At 38.6% G+C, this 13,173-nt stretch overlaps 1 protein-coding gene across 2 annotated transcripts in view; it reads left to right on the top strand.

The window, feature by feature from the left end:
* DNAH8 (dynein axonemal heavy chain 8) overlaps nucleotides 1-13,173 on the top strand; it is a 171,388-nt gene that overhangs the window by 127,312 nt on the left and 30,903 nt on the right. For both annotated transcript variants that reach the window (XM_044443121.1, XM_044443208.1), the window contains 6 exons: nucleotides 760-972; nucleotides 1,824-1,961; nucleotides 3,473-3,600; nucleotides 4,223-4,394; nucleotides 7,045-7,200; nucleotides 12,031-12,186. In XM_044443121.1, the coding sequence (XP_044299056.1) occupies nucleotides 760-972; nucleotides 1,824-1,961; nucleotides 3,473-3,600; nucleotides 4,223-4,394; nucleotides 7,045-7,200; nucleotides 12,031-12,186 (963 nt within the window). The remainder of the gene's footprint in view (nucleotides 1-759; nucleotides 973-1,823; nucleotides 1,962-3,472; nucleotides 3,601-4,222; nucleotides 4,395-7,044; nucleotides 7,201-12,030; nucleotides 12,187-13,173) is intronic.

Below are 13,173 nucleotides of genomic sequence, written 5' to 3'. Positions count from 1 at the left end.
CACTGCTGCCATAAGCTAATTCTTTAATTCGTCACATTTTTCACTTCAATCTGTGCTTATTATCCCCAAATATTAATAATCCCCCAATTCTGTAGTTTGCTGTTCTCCAGAATTCCATGTGGTACAACCTTCAAAACATGAACTGAAGTTGAGGGAGCAGGTATGTGAGGCAGCCAGAAAATACGGTTTAGAAATACCTTACAATTTGTTAGTTTTGACATCTTGCCACCACACAAAAGCTGAAGGTAAAATTCCTAAGGGATGTCTACTGGTGGCTTTAACTTCATTCCCGTTCTTTGATGAATTTAAAAACAATTGGGTGGAGAAGGTCCTTCTCAGTAGTTGCACCCCATCTCTGGAACATGATCCCCAAGGAGGTGTACCTGGCACCATGCTTCTTTTCTTTTTGGCACCAGGTGAAAACCTTTTTATTTGCCAGATATTTTAAAATATAAGATCTGTTTTAATCCTGTTTTATTATATTTGCTGCTATGCCATGTACTGATTTCTATTTTAATTGCTATAGGTTGTTTGAATGTTGATGTTATTGTTTTTGTTTATTTAAATATTATTGTGGTACTATTGCTGTGTGCCAGTGGGCTACAGGGCAGTATATAAATGTAATTAGAAAATAAAATAAGAAATACATCTATACAAGGAAATTTGTACTCAGAAAATTATTACAACTAGAAATATGTTAAAATAAACATTAAATTGTGTCTAAAAATCTTGTGGTGGGGTTTGTCTGTTTACTTGCAGTTAATGAGTGGTCCATTTCTGCAAAGTCTCCAGCAGTTTGCCAAAGATACAATCAATGAAGAGATGGTAGAATTACTGCAGCCTTACTTTCAAATGGATGATTATACTTTTGAGAATGGTAAAAAAGTCTGTGGCAATGTGGCAGGGCTCCTTTCTTGGACATTGGCCATGGCGACATTTTATAGCATAAACAGAGATGTATTGCCTCTTAAAGTAAGTCACAATATTTGGTTTTATATACATTCTAGCTACTAAATGAAGTGTTTGTTTATTTGACATATTTTTATGCTGCTCCTCAGCCAAAAAGTTTCTCAGAATAATTTACATATAATCAACTAAACAAGGCTGTCCCTGCCCACAGGTTTCCAAGCTAAAAAGACACAGATACAAGGGGAAATAAACATGGAAGGAAGAGGGAGAAATTCTTTCATTAAGGCTTGTGAAATGGCCGGGGTTCCTCCAGCTCAGCCTGCTGGAATGGTTGCAAGTGGTGATTAATACTGCAAAATTGTTCTGTAATTTCTGTTCGTACAGTTCTGGGTATCATGAGGGACTCACTCTCTTCTGTGGTTTCAGTAACTTTGCAATAACTTAACTTCATGTCACATTCCAACTGATGAAATTTGGTGGGAAATCTAAATGGGGTCTTGAACTACATTCAGTACTGTAGTTACCCCATTAGCAAAATTAAACAAACTCTTCATTTTAAAAATACAATTTTGAAGAAGAGAGTGACCTGATTTAGCAACACAAAACTCATTATGGGTAACAAGCTGTAACTGGTTTATTTGGCACCCTCTTTTTTTAATACAAGAAATTCATGCAAATGTTTATTTTAATTTTTGGTTGGGCTTGTGTGGGTTCAAGATGATTTCTCAGTCACAGTATTATTTATTTATTTATTTATTAAAACATTTTTATGCCGCCCCATTCGCCGAAGCCTCGGGGCGGCTTACAACATATTGTTAAGTACAACAGTAGTTGTACTTAACAATAAGAAAAATGTGTATATATTTTGTGGAAGAAAAAGGTTTGGAAAACTTCTTTCTGTATTTTCAATTTAGACTAATTTGGCAAAACAAGAAGGACGTTTGAAAGTAGCAAATGCAGAATTAGGAAAGGCTCAGGCATTATTGGATGAGAAGCAAGCAGAACTGGATAAAGTGCAAGCAAAGTTTGATGCAGCTATGAAAGAGAAAATGGTAAAAACAAAACAGTATGTTGTAAATTAGAAGTATTTGGGGTGTTTATTTGTTTCCTAGTCACAGCCTTGTCTTGAACATTTTCTTGGGGCAAGGCTGTGGAAATAATGGTTGTCCTGCTTCTGGTGCACTTCGGCCACTTTTGTTTTAATGGATCTATGCCAAACAGGCTTCTGGCATGGCTGTAGTACCAAAACTTTGCTTGTTGCCCTAGTTTGAATCAAAATTTCAGCCAAGCCAAAATGGTGATCATTAGAACCCTCTCCTTTCTCTTCTCTTTGTGACTGCCTCCACACAAAGTCAGGGATAAGTTGTTCTGGCTTTCAAGTTGTGCTAGGTTTTCAGAAAGAAGATTATTTTGGCACTGTGTGGCCAAATCACTTGGAGCAGATTGGGGGCAAAACAGCAGCCTCCAGCTTTCCTTTCTAGCTTGAACTTTGAAAGAGGAGCAGGGATCCTCCCATGATTTCACACATTTTTTGAGCAGAGCACAACTTTAGAGATTATCTCTGTTCCCTTCACATTCTCCAAGCTGTGCAGGAAGGTTGGAGATTCCCTTATCATGCTTGCTAGAAGATGATAGAACACTTGTCATAGCAAGAGTGGCAAACTATAGGTGAACTGGCTTAGCTTTCCATGGGGAGGCACAGATGGCCTGGCCCATATGGTGGTAACTGCCGTTCTCATTGTTCTAGGCAGGTTGATAAAGGCACAAATGTAGAATGAAGGTTTACACGTGGGGGTCTGGGGCATCCTGCCTTAAGCATCTTTCAATAAGACCAACCATGAAGTGTTCACAAGCCAGCTCTTGTGTATGGGTCTAATGGATAAAAATGTATGATTACTTGTCATGCATTAGAAACTGTGCCCCAGAAGTCATGGACTGTCATCTTAACTTTCCTCCTGTTTAATATATTTCTGAAACTTCTCATGAAGACTTCGCAATGATGGGTGAGAAATGACACCAGTACCTGAATAACTCCCAATTGTTTCTTACAATGTGGTCTTACATTCATTTATTCTTTATATTCCAATATTATTCTTATATCCATTTATACACTAACCCTAAGCCTAATTATTAGTAGTTTATCAACCTAGACTTCTAGGCAACGTGCAACATTTCAACAACAGAAATCACATACCACTCTGTATTGCCTAGTTTGGATACTGATGTGGGTAACACAGCTGAATCCAGACAAGACCTGATGGCTGCTAGGAAGTCTTTTGAACTAAAAGGACTAGGAGAAACAGTCAATGGCATCTGGTGTCCTTAGTTGCTGAGGTTCATGCTCATTATCAAAAATAATGGTTCCAATAGGAGTTTTACATCACTTCCACAACTTGAGATTACTGAAATGTTTTCATACCAAACTGAGTAATACTATTTTTTATTAATTGACATGGACAGCATATATCTGTATTCAGGATGCATGTTTATTAGTTTACAGTAGTGCAGATATCAGGACAGTTATTTGAAAAGTGTAATGTGTCCTGACATTTCCAAATTGTAGGACCTCTTGAATGACGCAGAGATGTGTAGGAGAAAGATGCAGGCAGCCTCTGCACTTATAGATGGCTTGAGCGGAGAGAAAATTAGATGGACCCAGCAAAGCAAAGAGTTTCGAGCCCAGATAAACAGGTACAATATATAAATGTAGGAACACAATTCAGTATAAAATATTGTTATAACTCAGTAGGAAAATATGTTAATATAATGTAGAAATTCTGGTATCATTCTTCAACTTACATAATTAGTGAAATGAATGGGAGATAGTGTCACTGCCATGGCTGTTAATTCTACAATAAAATTTCACCAAAATTAATTTAAAATGACTATTTTTCGGTGTATCTTATTGATGTATAGTAAATGTTTTGTTATTTCTTTTGGAGTCTCTCCCTTCTTATTGCAAGGAACTGGATGCATGATCAAAATTAAACCTACACAAATTGTCTCCATTGTTGTTTCTCTCCTCATTATAAATCAGTGGTGTTAATTTCGAAGTGTATACAAAGAACAGTGCTGCTTCAGTGCCTTTATTTGTATAAGTCAGCTCACTGAAGCAAGTGTCTAGTGCTATTCATTCATTTCAGCAGTTAGTCATAAAACATCCACACACTTCCAGTTTCAAAGTGTAGAAATAAAAACATGTCTCAATCATGCCATAATTATAGTTTTTTTAAAGTCTGAGCCAGACTTTATTTTTAAGAACTGAAAACAAAGTGTATTGATGCAGGTTTTTTTTTTTTTGTTGCTTTTCTAGACTTGTGGGAGATGTTTTACTCTGTACAGGATTCCTTTCATATTGTGGCCCTTTTAATCAGATCTTCAGGAATCTTTTGCTTAAAGATTTATGGGAAGTAGAGATGAGAATGCGGAAAATCCCTTTTACTGAAAACTTGAATCTTATTTCAATGTTGGTGGATCCTCCAACGGTAGGCCTTGGATTCTGTTCCTATTTTGTAGCTCTGTTTATTAACTATGAGAAAGATTCAACCTATTCTGCTAGGCTTCATGTAGAAAAGTCTAAGTGAAGAATGCTCTCCAAGACACTCACTGATTTACTGCAAGAAACTTAAAATTGTAAATATTTCAAAATTTCCTTTTCATTAACCATATTAGGAAACCTTCAACCAGATAGACAGTCATTCCAGTGGGATGGTGTGACTTGGTGTCCTGCAACAGCAGGGGGCTGGGCCCAGTGGCCTTCATGGCCCCTTCCAATTCTACTATTCTATGATTCTGTTATTCAGTATTGCATAAGTGGGCTTCTACCCTTATTATGCAATTCTTTCTTCTCCTGCAACCACCAATCTGCTCCAGAGTATCTGTCCACCCTGGGCAAGGGGCATGGGCAAGGGGGTGAGATAGCAGAGAACTGTAATGGAGAACTGGAGAACAGGGGATCCATTCCATTATCACATTCTGTTCAGTTGGCAGATGGGCACAGCTGGATTCAGACTATGGGTTTAATAAGGTTCTGTAAAATGTTTGTTATTACTGTATGAAAGCAGGAACTTAAGTGTACTGTCAGTGGCTGTGTGGAATGGAAGATGTTCTGGCAAACAACAGGACTGAAACTTGGGAGTGCCGATAATTTTGAATTCCCTTTGTTAAGTAACATTCATTTGTTCCACATCCCATTGTTTGCTTAAAGTTTGCATCATTGTTTTTTTAAGTTTGCAGCCACAAATATTGCACTTGCTGCTATTATAACAGAGATTAGATAGAAGAGTTTTGGGGAAACTTGCATGTGAAGAGACATATAACATTCCTAGGTGTCCTCAAAATTGTGATTTCATGAATTTCTAACCATGGTTAAAGTGGGTGCATGATTTAAATAAAATAACACTGCAAATAATCACTGTTACCTATTTATTATAAAAGAAGAACATTCAGTGTGACATATGAACTCAAGAAATTTCTTTCTTATTTCTGATTAATCCCACCCTGAACATGAGGTCAGAGACATGGAAGAGGCTGGATGACCTTCTTTTGACTGTATACGTGTATGCATGGCCTCATAAAGAAATAATTTAATCAGTATATTGCCATTTGCAATTTGTTGTAGATAACCTTCCTTAAAACAAGTGAGCACAGAGTACAGCAGAGGTTAAAAGAACACAACTTACTATGACTTATTATTATTGACTAACCAGCTTATTTGGCGTAAACTCTACTTTTGCTGTAGTTTTGTTCTTACAGCAAGAGAGTAACTTTGTCACCAAATGCATACATGTTCAGTCATACCCCATGGTGAGTTCAATAAATGATAATTGTTTGGTATCTTATTAATAAATGGTACTCCTGATGCAACAGTCTATTCTTGAAATTTCCCAGAATCACAGCACAGAGCACTATTAAAGACAGCAACAAATATCTACTGTATGCTAAAGGTTGCATGCTAAGTTATGGCATGAGAGTACTGGGAAGGATAGAAAGAGAAATGAAAGGGGACAAAAATCAATATATTATGCTAGCCTTCCTGAACATGGTGGCTTCCAGATATGTTGAACTCTATTCCCCAGCACCCCCAAGAAGCATAAATGTTGGCTGGGGATGGTGGAAAGATGTTGGGACTGAGAAAGATATCTGCTTCGGGCACACATTTTCCAGGGCTGCTTGCTGGTCTCCAGAAGAATCAGAAGATGGGGAGAGGCATAAAGGGGGGCTGGGAATGTGGGCCATCCCAAAATTCTGAGAAGAGAGAAGCACAGACTCAAGGCTAGACTCCCCCGGTGGGCAGGGAGTCTCTGGGAATAACCAAGATGTACAGCTGGAGGGAGAGAACTTGAAGCAGGGGAGTTTCTCAGACACAGATGAAGCAGCCATGGCTCTTGACCCCATAATACATCTTCAACAGAGAATGGTGGCCCAATTAGAAGGTCAGCATGCAGAAAGGAGGTGCACTAATTTTCTGAAGGCACCTGCTGAAGGGATGGGGGCCAGACATGTTCATAAGGAGAGTTCCTGGAGGTGAATACTAGATTGGGTTCAACAAAACCACTCTGTCCATGCTCAGAGATTCATTCTGGGTTTTTTATGCTTTTGGTCAATAAAGGACACTTTGCAAGAAAAAGGTCTGTGGCTTTTGAATGCGTGAAGGAGAAACCTTGGCTCCTGACAGAAGTTGTAGTCCAACACATCTGGAGGATGTCCGGTTTGGGAAGGAAGCACTACAATATACTGGTGCATTTCCTTAATTGGTACCATGTTTGTTTTGGGTGTCCCTGAGTAATTTCTGTGTAGGATATGTATCTCTTTGGTAATAGCCAGGGTCTTTTAAGGGAAGGGTATGGTAAAGAAAAATGGATTTATGCATTGGTAGAGATACATGATGTTTGTGCATAAGAAATAAATAGGAGTGATGACAATGAATGAGACTATGGATTTAGAGTCTGATGTTAGAAAGGTATTTTCTGGCTTAATGGTTGTGGCAAAGGAGCACACTGTGCAGCTGAGAAGTGAAGAATCCTCAGCTTTTTGTTGTTCTCCTTGTTTTAATGTTTCATTCAATCTTCTTCTGTTTTGCTATATTTATGGCACTGTAACTTACTGAGATAATGATTTTTTGGTAATGTCTAGATAAGTGAATGGAACTTACAAGGGCTTCCAGGAGATGAACTCTCAGTTCAAAATGGCATCATTGTTACTAAAGCAACAAGATACCCGCTTTTGATAGATCCACAGACCCAAGGGAAAACATGGATTAAACAGAAAGAAAAGGACAATGATTTGCAAGTAGGTGCTGTAAAACTTGAAAGGAGAAGTACGTTTTCTTTTTCCTGTACATATTTGTATTTTTTTTCTGGAAACATAAATTATACCTGAGTAATGCCTGCATGTTTTTGTAAATGGATCACCTGTAATAAACTATTTTGGAGATCAGTACTATTTCTCTATAGTTTGTACCCTATGATTTGGCTGATGGGGAAGCACCCATTCTCTCTCTGGTGGGCCCAAGTTCCTTTTGATGTACAGTGTACAGTGATGCTAGTATCACTGGCAGATAAGTGTTTGATATGTTGTAGACATTTTTTCTCCTCCCCTGCCTGTCCCAGGTCATACAAGAATTGAGAATTGTGCTCAGATCCTTTCAGGGCAAGCATTTGTTCCTTCTACACAGATCATTCCATCTCCTCAGGTAATTTAAAGGGTCTGAGGAAAGCTCATAACTCAGAAGTGACTAAGCTCAAAGCTCAGGAAAATGGAGCATACATAGTTGTCACATTATTCTCCATAGTCTCTGCACATCATGCACATGGGCTCTGCACTTGCATTGAGCTTTGCTCAGGAAGGTTCTATAGCTGAGCCATTTTTGACTAGAACCCTCCCCACCAATCCTTAATGTCCTGAATGGGTTCCCACCTGTTTCCTCAGCTCCTCTTTGAACACCATTGTGGTTGCTTCAAAAGGCATTCCTTTCCTTTCTTAGGATAGTAATTGTGCTGAGGAATTCTATTTTTCTATTCATTTTACTTATTCCTTTACTGTTTTTCTGATTGCATTTTGTTTTTATCAAGATCATATAGCTTGTAAGGTCCTATTCTGAAAGTTTGTGCATTGTGGTAGCAAACTCTCCCCAACAGATAGTCATTCCCTCTGTTTTCTCTCTGGGAGAGAGCTGCATAGTCAATTCTTGCCCACATTGTGAAACCTTCATTAAACAAGCACACAACAATCATTCCACTCTCCCAAGGGTGGTTCCTTGGAAGTGCACTTTTGAGACAGTAGAGTCACTGTAGAAAACCATGTCCCAATCTTGCCTAGTTATGCTGCTGCGTGCTTTGGCTTGTTCTGCAGAAGATACCCATGGCTTCTCTACCACTCCCTTAACTTTTCCTGGAAGAGCCTTCATGTCCTATGAGTGTCACTTTGTGGACAGACTGTAGCAGCAAGCCTATCACCACACACTCCATGAAGGTTTTTGGCGATTTCTCTGTCCAAGAATCTCATTCTCCCTATTATGATTGAGACTGATATTCCATTTAGTCTCCTCCAGATAATCTTATCACTGGGATGAATGGCATTTACAGAGAGGCAGAGATGACTTATGTGGCTACCATCAATACCAACTTGCTTATTTGTGCTACCAACCATCATCAAAATCATTAGGTCACTCTTCAGTGGAAGAGGTTTTGGGTTTGCCTTTAGCATACTAGTCTGGGAACTAGTGCTCATTTAATCTCTTCTTGTAGTTAATACTCCTCCAGCTTTGCATTCCAGATGCAGTATTACTCCTGCTGCTTCTGTGGCTTCTACTGCTGAGCACAAAGCAGTTTGTACTGTTAATCCTACTATGGTGTCTCTGGATACCAAGGGGGAGGACTATCTGTCAGATTCAGCTTGGTCCTCTCCTTTCTGCCAACCCAAAATGGTTATCAGTTGAGAGATCCTGTTTCCCCATCTGAAGACTTCAGGAGGTTTTCTGGGCAAATGCAGTGGATGGCCCAAGTCTCCCAATATTGATATGCAACAGCCAGTCAAGGTGACCAATCCAGTTTTGATGTTCTGTTCTCAAAAGTGAGAATTCTGATAGCTATTCCATTCCTGTTGATACTCCTTCAGACTGCCCAGCAGTTGTGGAATGTGCCCTCAACAATGGTTCCAACATCCAAAAGATTGGAGTCTGTGGATAAGGTACAAACAAGATGCCATATTTCTCTTCACCCACTCAACAAATTCTGTCATAGTACAGTCATCAGAAGAGAAATCAAGGAAATGCCACTCCTCCCCAGTTGACAAAGAAGGCTTTCACTTGGACGTCATGCAACCAAGCATTTATTAATCTGAGTCTTTTGGCCTGAGAGTAGCCAATTACCAAGTCACAATGTCATACTCTCAGTTCTTTCTTTGGGTGAAGATGCATTCTCCCTGTGCTCATCTTCCTGATGACCAATGTGAGCTGGATCACTTGTTTCAACCAGAAGTTATGATTTAAGAGGCTCACTCAAGGACTGAGACCTTCCTTTTGATGGGGGAAGTCTCTTAAACACCGAGGTGGACAATACTCTCATTGTGGCCTAAAAGTGGAAAAACTGCTAACAATTCAGTTTTGCCCTTTTCCTCTTTCAGGAAGCATCATTAGTCTTCAGCCTTCCTCGTCTTTCCATCTGAGACTATACCCCCAATGGCAGTACTGAACACAACTTCAGCAAGTACAAAAGCAGTCACATCAGTAGAGCTGATAGCAGGCCTCAAGCCATCAAGATCACTCATTTGGCAAGAGGACTAACCCCTTTGACTAACCCCTTCTAATTTCTCCTTCTTCCTGTATTCTCCCTTTGAATGTCACCTCTCTCAGTATCTTCAAGACTGAACTACAGTAACATGAAACTCTTGTGTATTCACCATCATCCAGAAGGATACAGGATCAAATCCAGTGTCAAAGCATTGCAAAATGAGGACACTGAAGAAGAAAGATGCAGTCCAAGCAGTACCACTCCATCAGCTTCACAAAGGCATGCCTTACAGATACTTCATTGTGCCAAAGACTGATGGAGAGCTTTGACAGATTTTGAATTGGTTAATTATCTTTATATAATTCCCAAGAAATTATGGATAACTTCATTCCTGTCAGTTCTGCCTAGGAGATGCCTTTATGCTGAAATGGGCAAGAGCTTTCTTCTTCCTCTTCCCTCCAGTTCCTCTTTTGATAAAGGTGATGACAAAAATGTGCATCAGTGACATCAACTGTGGTTCCCTTGTGGCTGAGGCAGGGGTGGTTTGTGCTGTTCCTTCATCGGGCATAGAGATAATGCATTCATTTGTCTTAAATGAAGAATTTTCTTGTTTGGGATCAAGGTTGGATTCAGCACCTGAACCTGAATGCTCTGAAAATGACAGTCTGAAACATTGAGGAGTGAGTCACCTCCTTTGCCCCAGTCTAACTGAGACACCTTGAGGAAAATATCTACCCTTGCATCTTATGCAGGGAAGTAGAAGTTGTTTTGCAACTTTGTCAGTGTGAATAATTTCAACCCCCTTTACTTGTTTGCATTTGCATTTCCTAAGATCCTTTTTAATTAATTTACTACAGTTCATTCTATGTGGGGCTACCTTTGAATCCTTCTGAGAATTTACATGCATCTCGTGCAAAACATGGCAGCCAGATTAATGACTGGGACCAGAAAGTTTGAATATATAAGTCCAGTTTTGGCCTGTTTGCATTAGCTACCCAAATTAAGGTCCCCAAATTAAGAATGAGTTTCTGTTTCTGAGATTTTCTTTAAGTTGAATTTGTATGCAAGTTGGATCACATATATAAAAACTTATAAAACACTTAAGAAACACTTCCATATACACTGAAACATCTTAAATGCAATACAGCATTTAATAATGATGATAATACAGTAATAATAAAGTAACTTCAGGTATGAGAGAGAGAGAGAATCTGTATTTGTCTGAGTAGGTATACAGTACACTCTTAAAACAGTTTATATAGTAAGACAGAAAAAATAGCAAAAAGGATTATTAAATGTTAACACTTCTGGAGCTAACATTAAACCTAACATTACCTGAATGATGATGGAGATGGGACTGGCATTGGAGAGAATGGACCTGGGTTTGGTTGTGTTGCTGGAGTGGGAGGGTTACCACTGGAGTTGCTTTCTAATTCTGACTTTGCCACTTGCCACTTCTTCCCTCCTCCTTGCCTTCCCTGCCCCCTTCCTATTCTTCCCTTCCTTCCTCTCCTTGCTGCCAGGTGCTTGTTGCCTGCAGTCACTCACTTGCTGCTCAACAAGGGGGGGGGGTTCTGGATTTGCTTGTTCATAAATAGGGGTATTTCTTAACTTGGATGTGTGTAACTGGGGAACTGAGTATATTCTTCTGACCCCAAATCAGTCTGCAGATTTAACCTAGAAAGCTCTATATGGCTTTGGCCCACAAGACCTAATGGAATGCCTTTCCTGACCTCAGACTACCCAGATGCTACAATCTGTATCTTAGGCCTTCCTCCTACTGCTACTTCCAAGAGATGCCCAGAAGGAAGCAACAAGCAGGAGGACCTTCTTAATCATACCCCCACAACTATAGAACCATCTACCCATCAACGACCATCAGTTGTTTTAATAAATCTAGTTTTTATTGAAATAGTTTTAGTTGTTTAAAGTGTTTTAAATTTTGTATATTGCAATTTTACACTGTGTGTTTTTATTGAATCCATTTATATTATTGAGTCCATTTTATGAATTGTTTATTTATACATTATTTATAGGCCACCTATAACTGCTGAGGCCTTCCTAGGCAGCTTACAATACATTAAACATATTAAAACATAATAAAATACATTAAAAACCTATTAAAATAATTAAAAATTCTTGTGAACTGCCCAGAAATCATTGGCTATTGGATGGTACAGAATTTCATTTTATGGAAATGAAATTAATAATGATAATGGAGGTAAGCATTAAAAAACTGTACAGTACTTTGTAGGCTTATCCATGTCTACTCAGATCCCCCATAGTTAAGTGGGACATAAACCCAGTTAAAATATGTGTAGGATTGCAACCTAGGTGTGCTCTAGAAAACGTTCTTTCTTCTAAAAAATGGATAATTTCTATTTCTAAGGTGACAACTCTGAATCATAAATATTTCCGTACACACCTAGAAGATGCCCTCTCTCTGGGAAGACCACTTTTAATTGAAGATATAAGTGAAGAATTAGACCCTGCTCTTGATAATATATTAGAAAAGAACTTCATTAAATCAGGAACCTCTTTCAAGGTTAGTAACCTTATAAATATTATTTATTGCTTAAATGTGTGATAAGTGATTATCCATTTTTTTCACAGCAGACAATTTTGTGACCAAACAGGAGAACATCTCCTTCCCCAATTCAGAATGCAAGAGGTAGTATGGTTAGGCAACTTAGGAAGAAATTGTTATTTTATTGATGAAACTTGGGAGAAGAGTTCTTATTTCTCCCCTCCTCCATATCCAGTGCGTCACAGGAATTCCTCCACACACATGCACCAACAACACTTTATTAATGGCACATAAAATAAAAACAGAGTTCCCTTCTCTGCTTGCATTTTTGCACTCCCTAGTACAGGGGTCGGCAACCTTTAACACTCAAAGAGCCATTTGGACCCATTTCCCACAGAAAAGAAAACACCGGGAGCCACAAAACACTTTTGACATCTAAAATGAAGATAACACTGCATATATTGTTTTTTACCTTTATGCTATGTATAAAAAAACTATAGTGTGTTGCATTTATGAAATCAATGAACTGCTACAGAGAAAACAGATTTTTATTTCTGCATGCAAAAAAAAACATTTTGAACTCCGAAAAATAAGACGCTGGGTTGAAAGTTATTTTCAAATAAAATAATGACTATCTGAGTCCTCCTCGTATTTATGAAATAAAAAGCCGAACTTATATTATCCACTATCAGCAAACCAAACATGCCACCTGCAGCAAACCAAACATGCCATCTGCTTCTTTGTGCCCTCATCCTTTTATCACGTGGTGAAATATTGAACAAACATCCTTCTCCCAATGTAATAATGTTGCTGGAATTTTTATAAGAATCTTCTTAAAACAAAGAAGTAGATCTATATCTTCATTATGATTTAACTGCAGCTCTTGTTCAGTTACTAAAAACTGTTATTTTTAATCTTACATTATAAACTAGTAGGATTCCTTTCATATATTTTGAATAGGAGAACAGCTTCCTGCAGAGTCAAAGTCAGTGCTAAAGGGCTGCT

Source organism: Varanus komodoensis, unplaced genomic scaffold (genome assembly GCF_004798865.1).
Source record: "Varanus komodoensis strain SLA01 unplaced genomic scaffold, ASM479886v1 scaffold1, whole genome shotgun sequence".
Taxonomy (NCBI): domain Eukaryota; kingdom Metazoa; phylum Chordata; class Lepidosauria; order Squamata; family Varanidae; genus Varanus; species Varanus komodoensis.
Note: the sequence above shows the minus strand (reverse complement) of the source record. Positions and strands in the feature narration are given on the sequence as shown.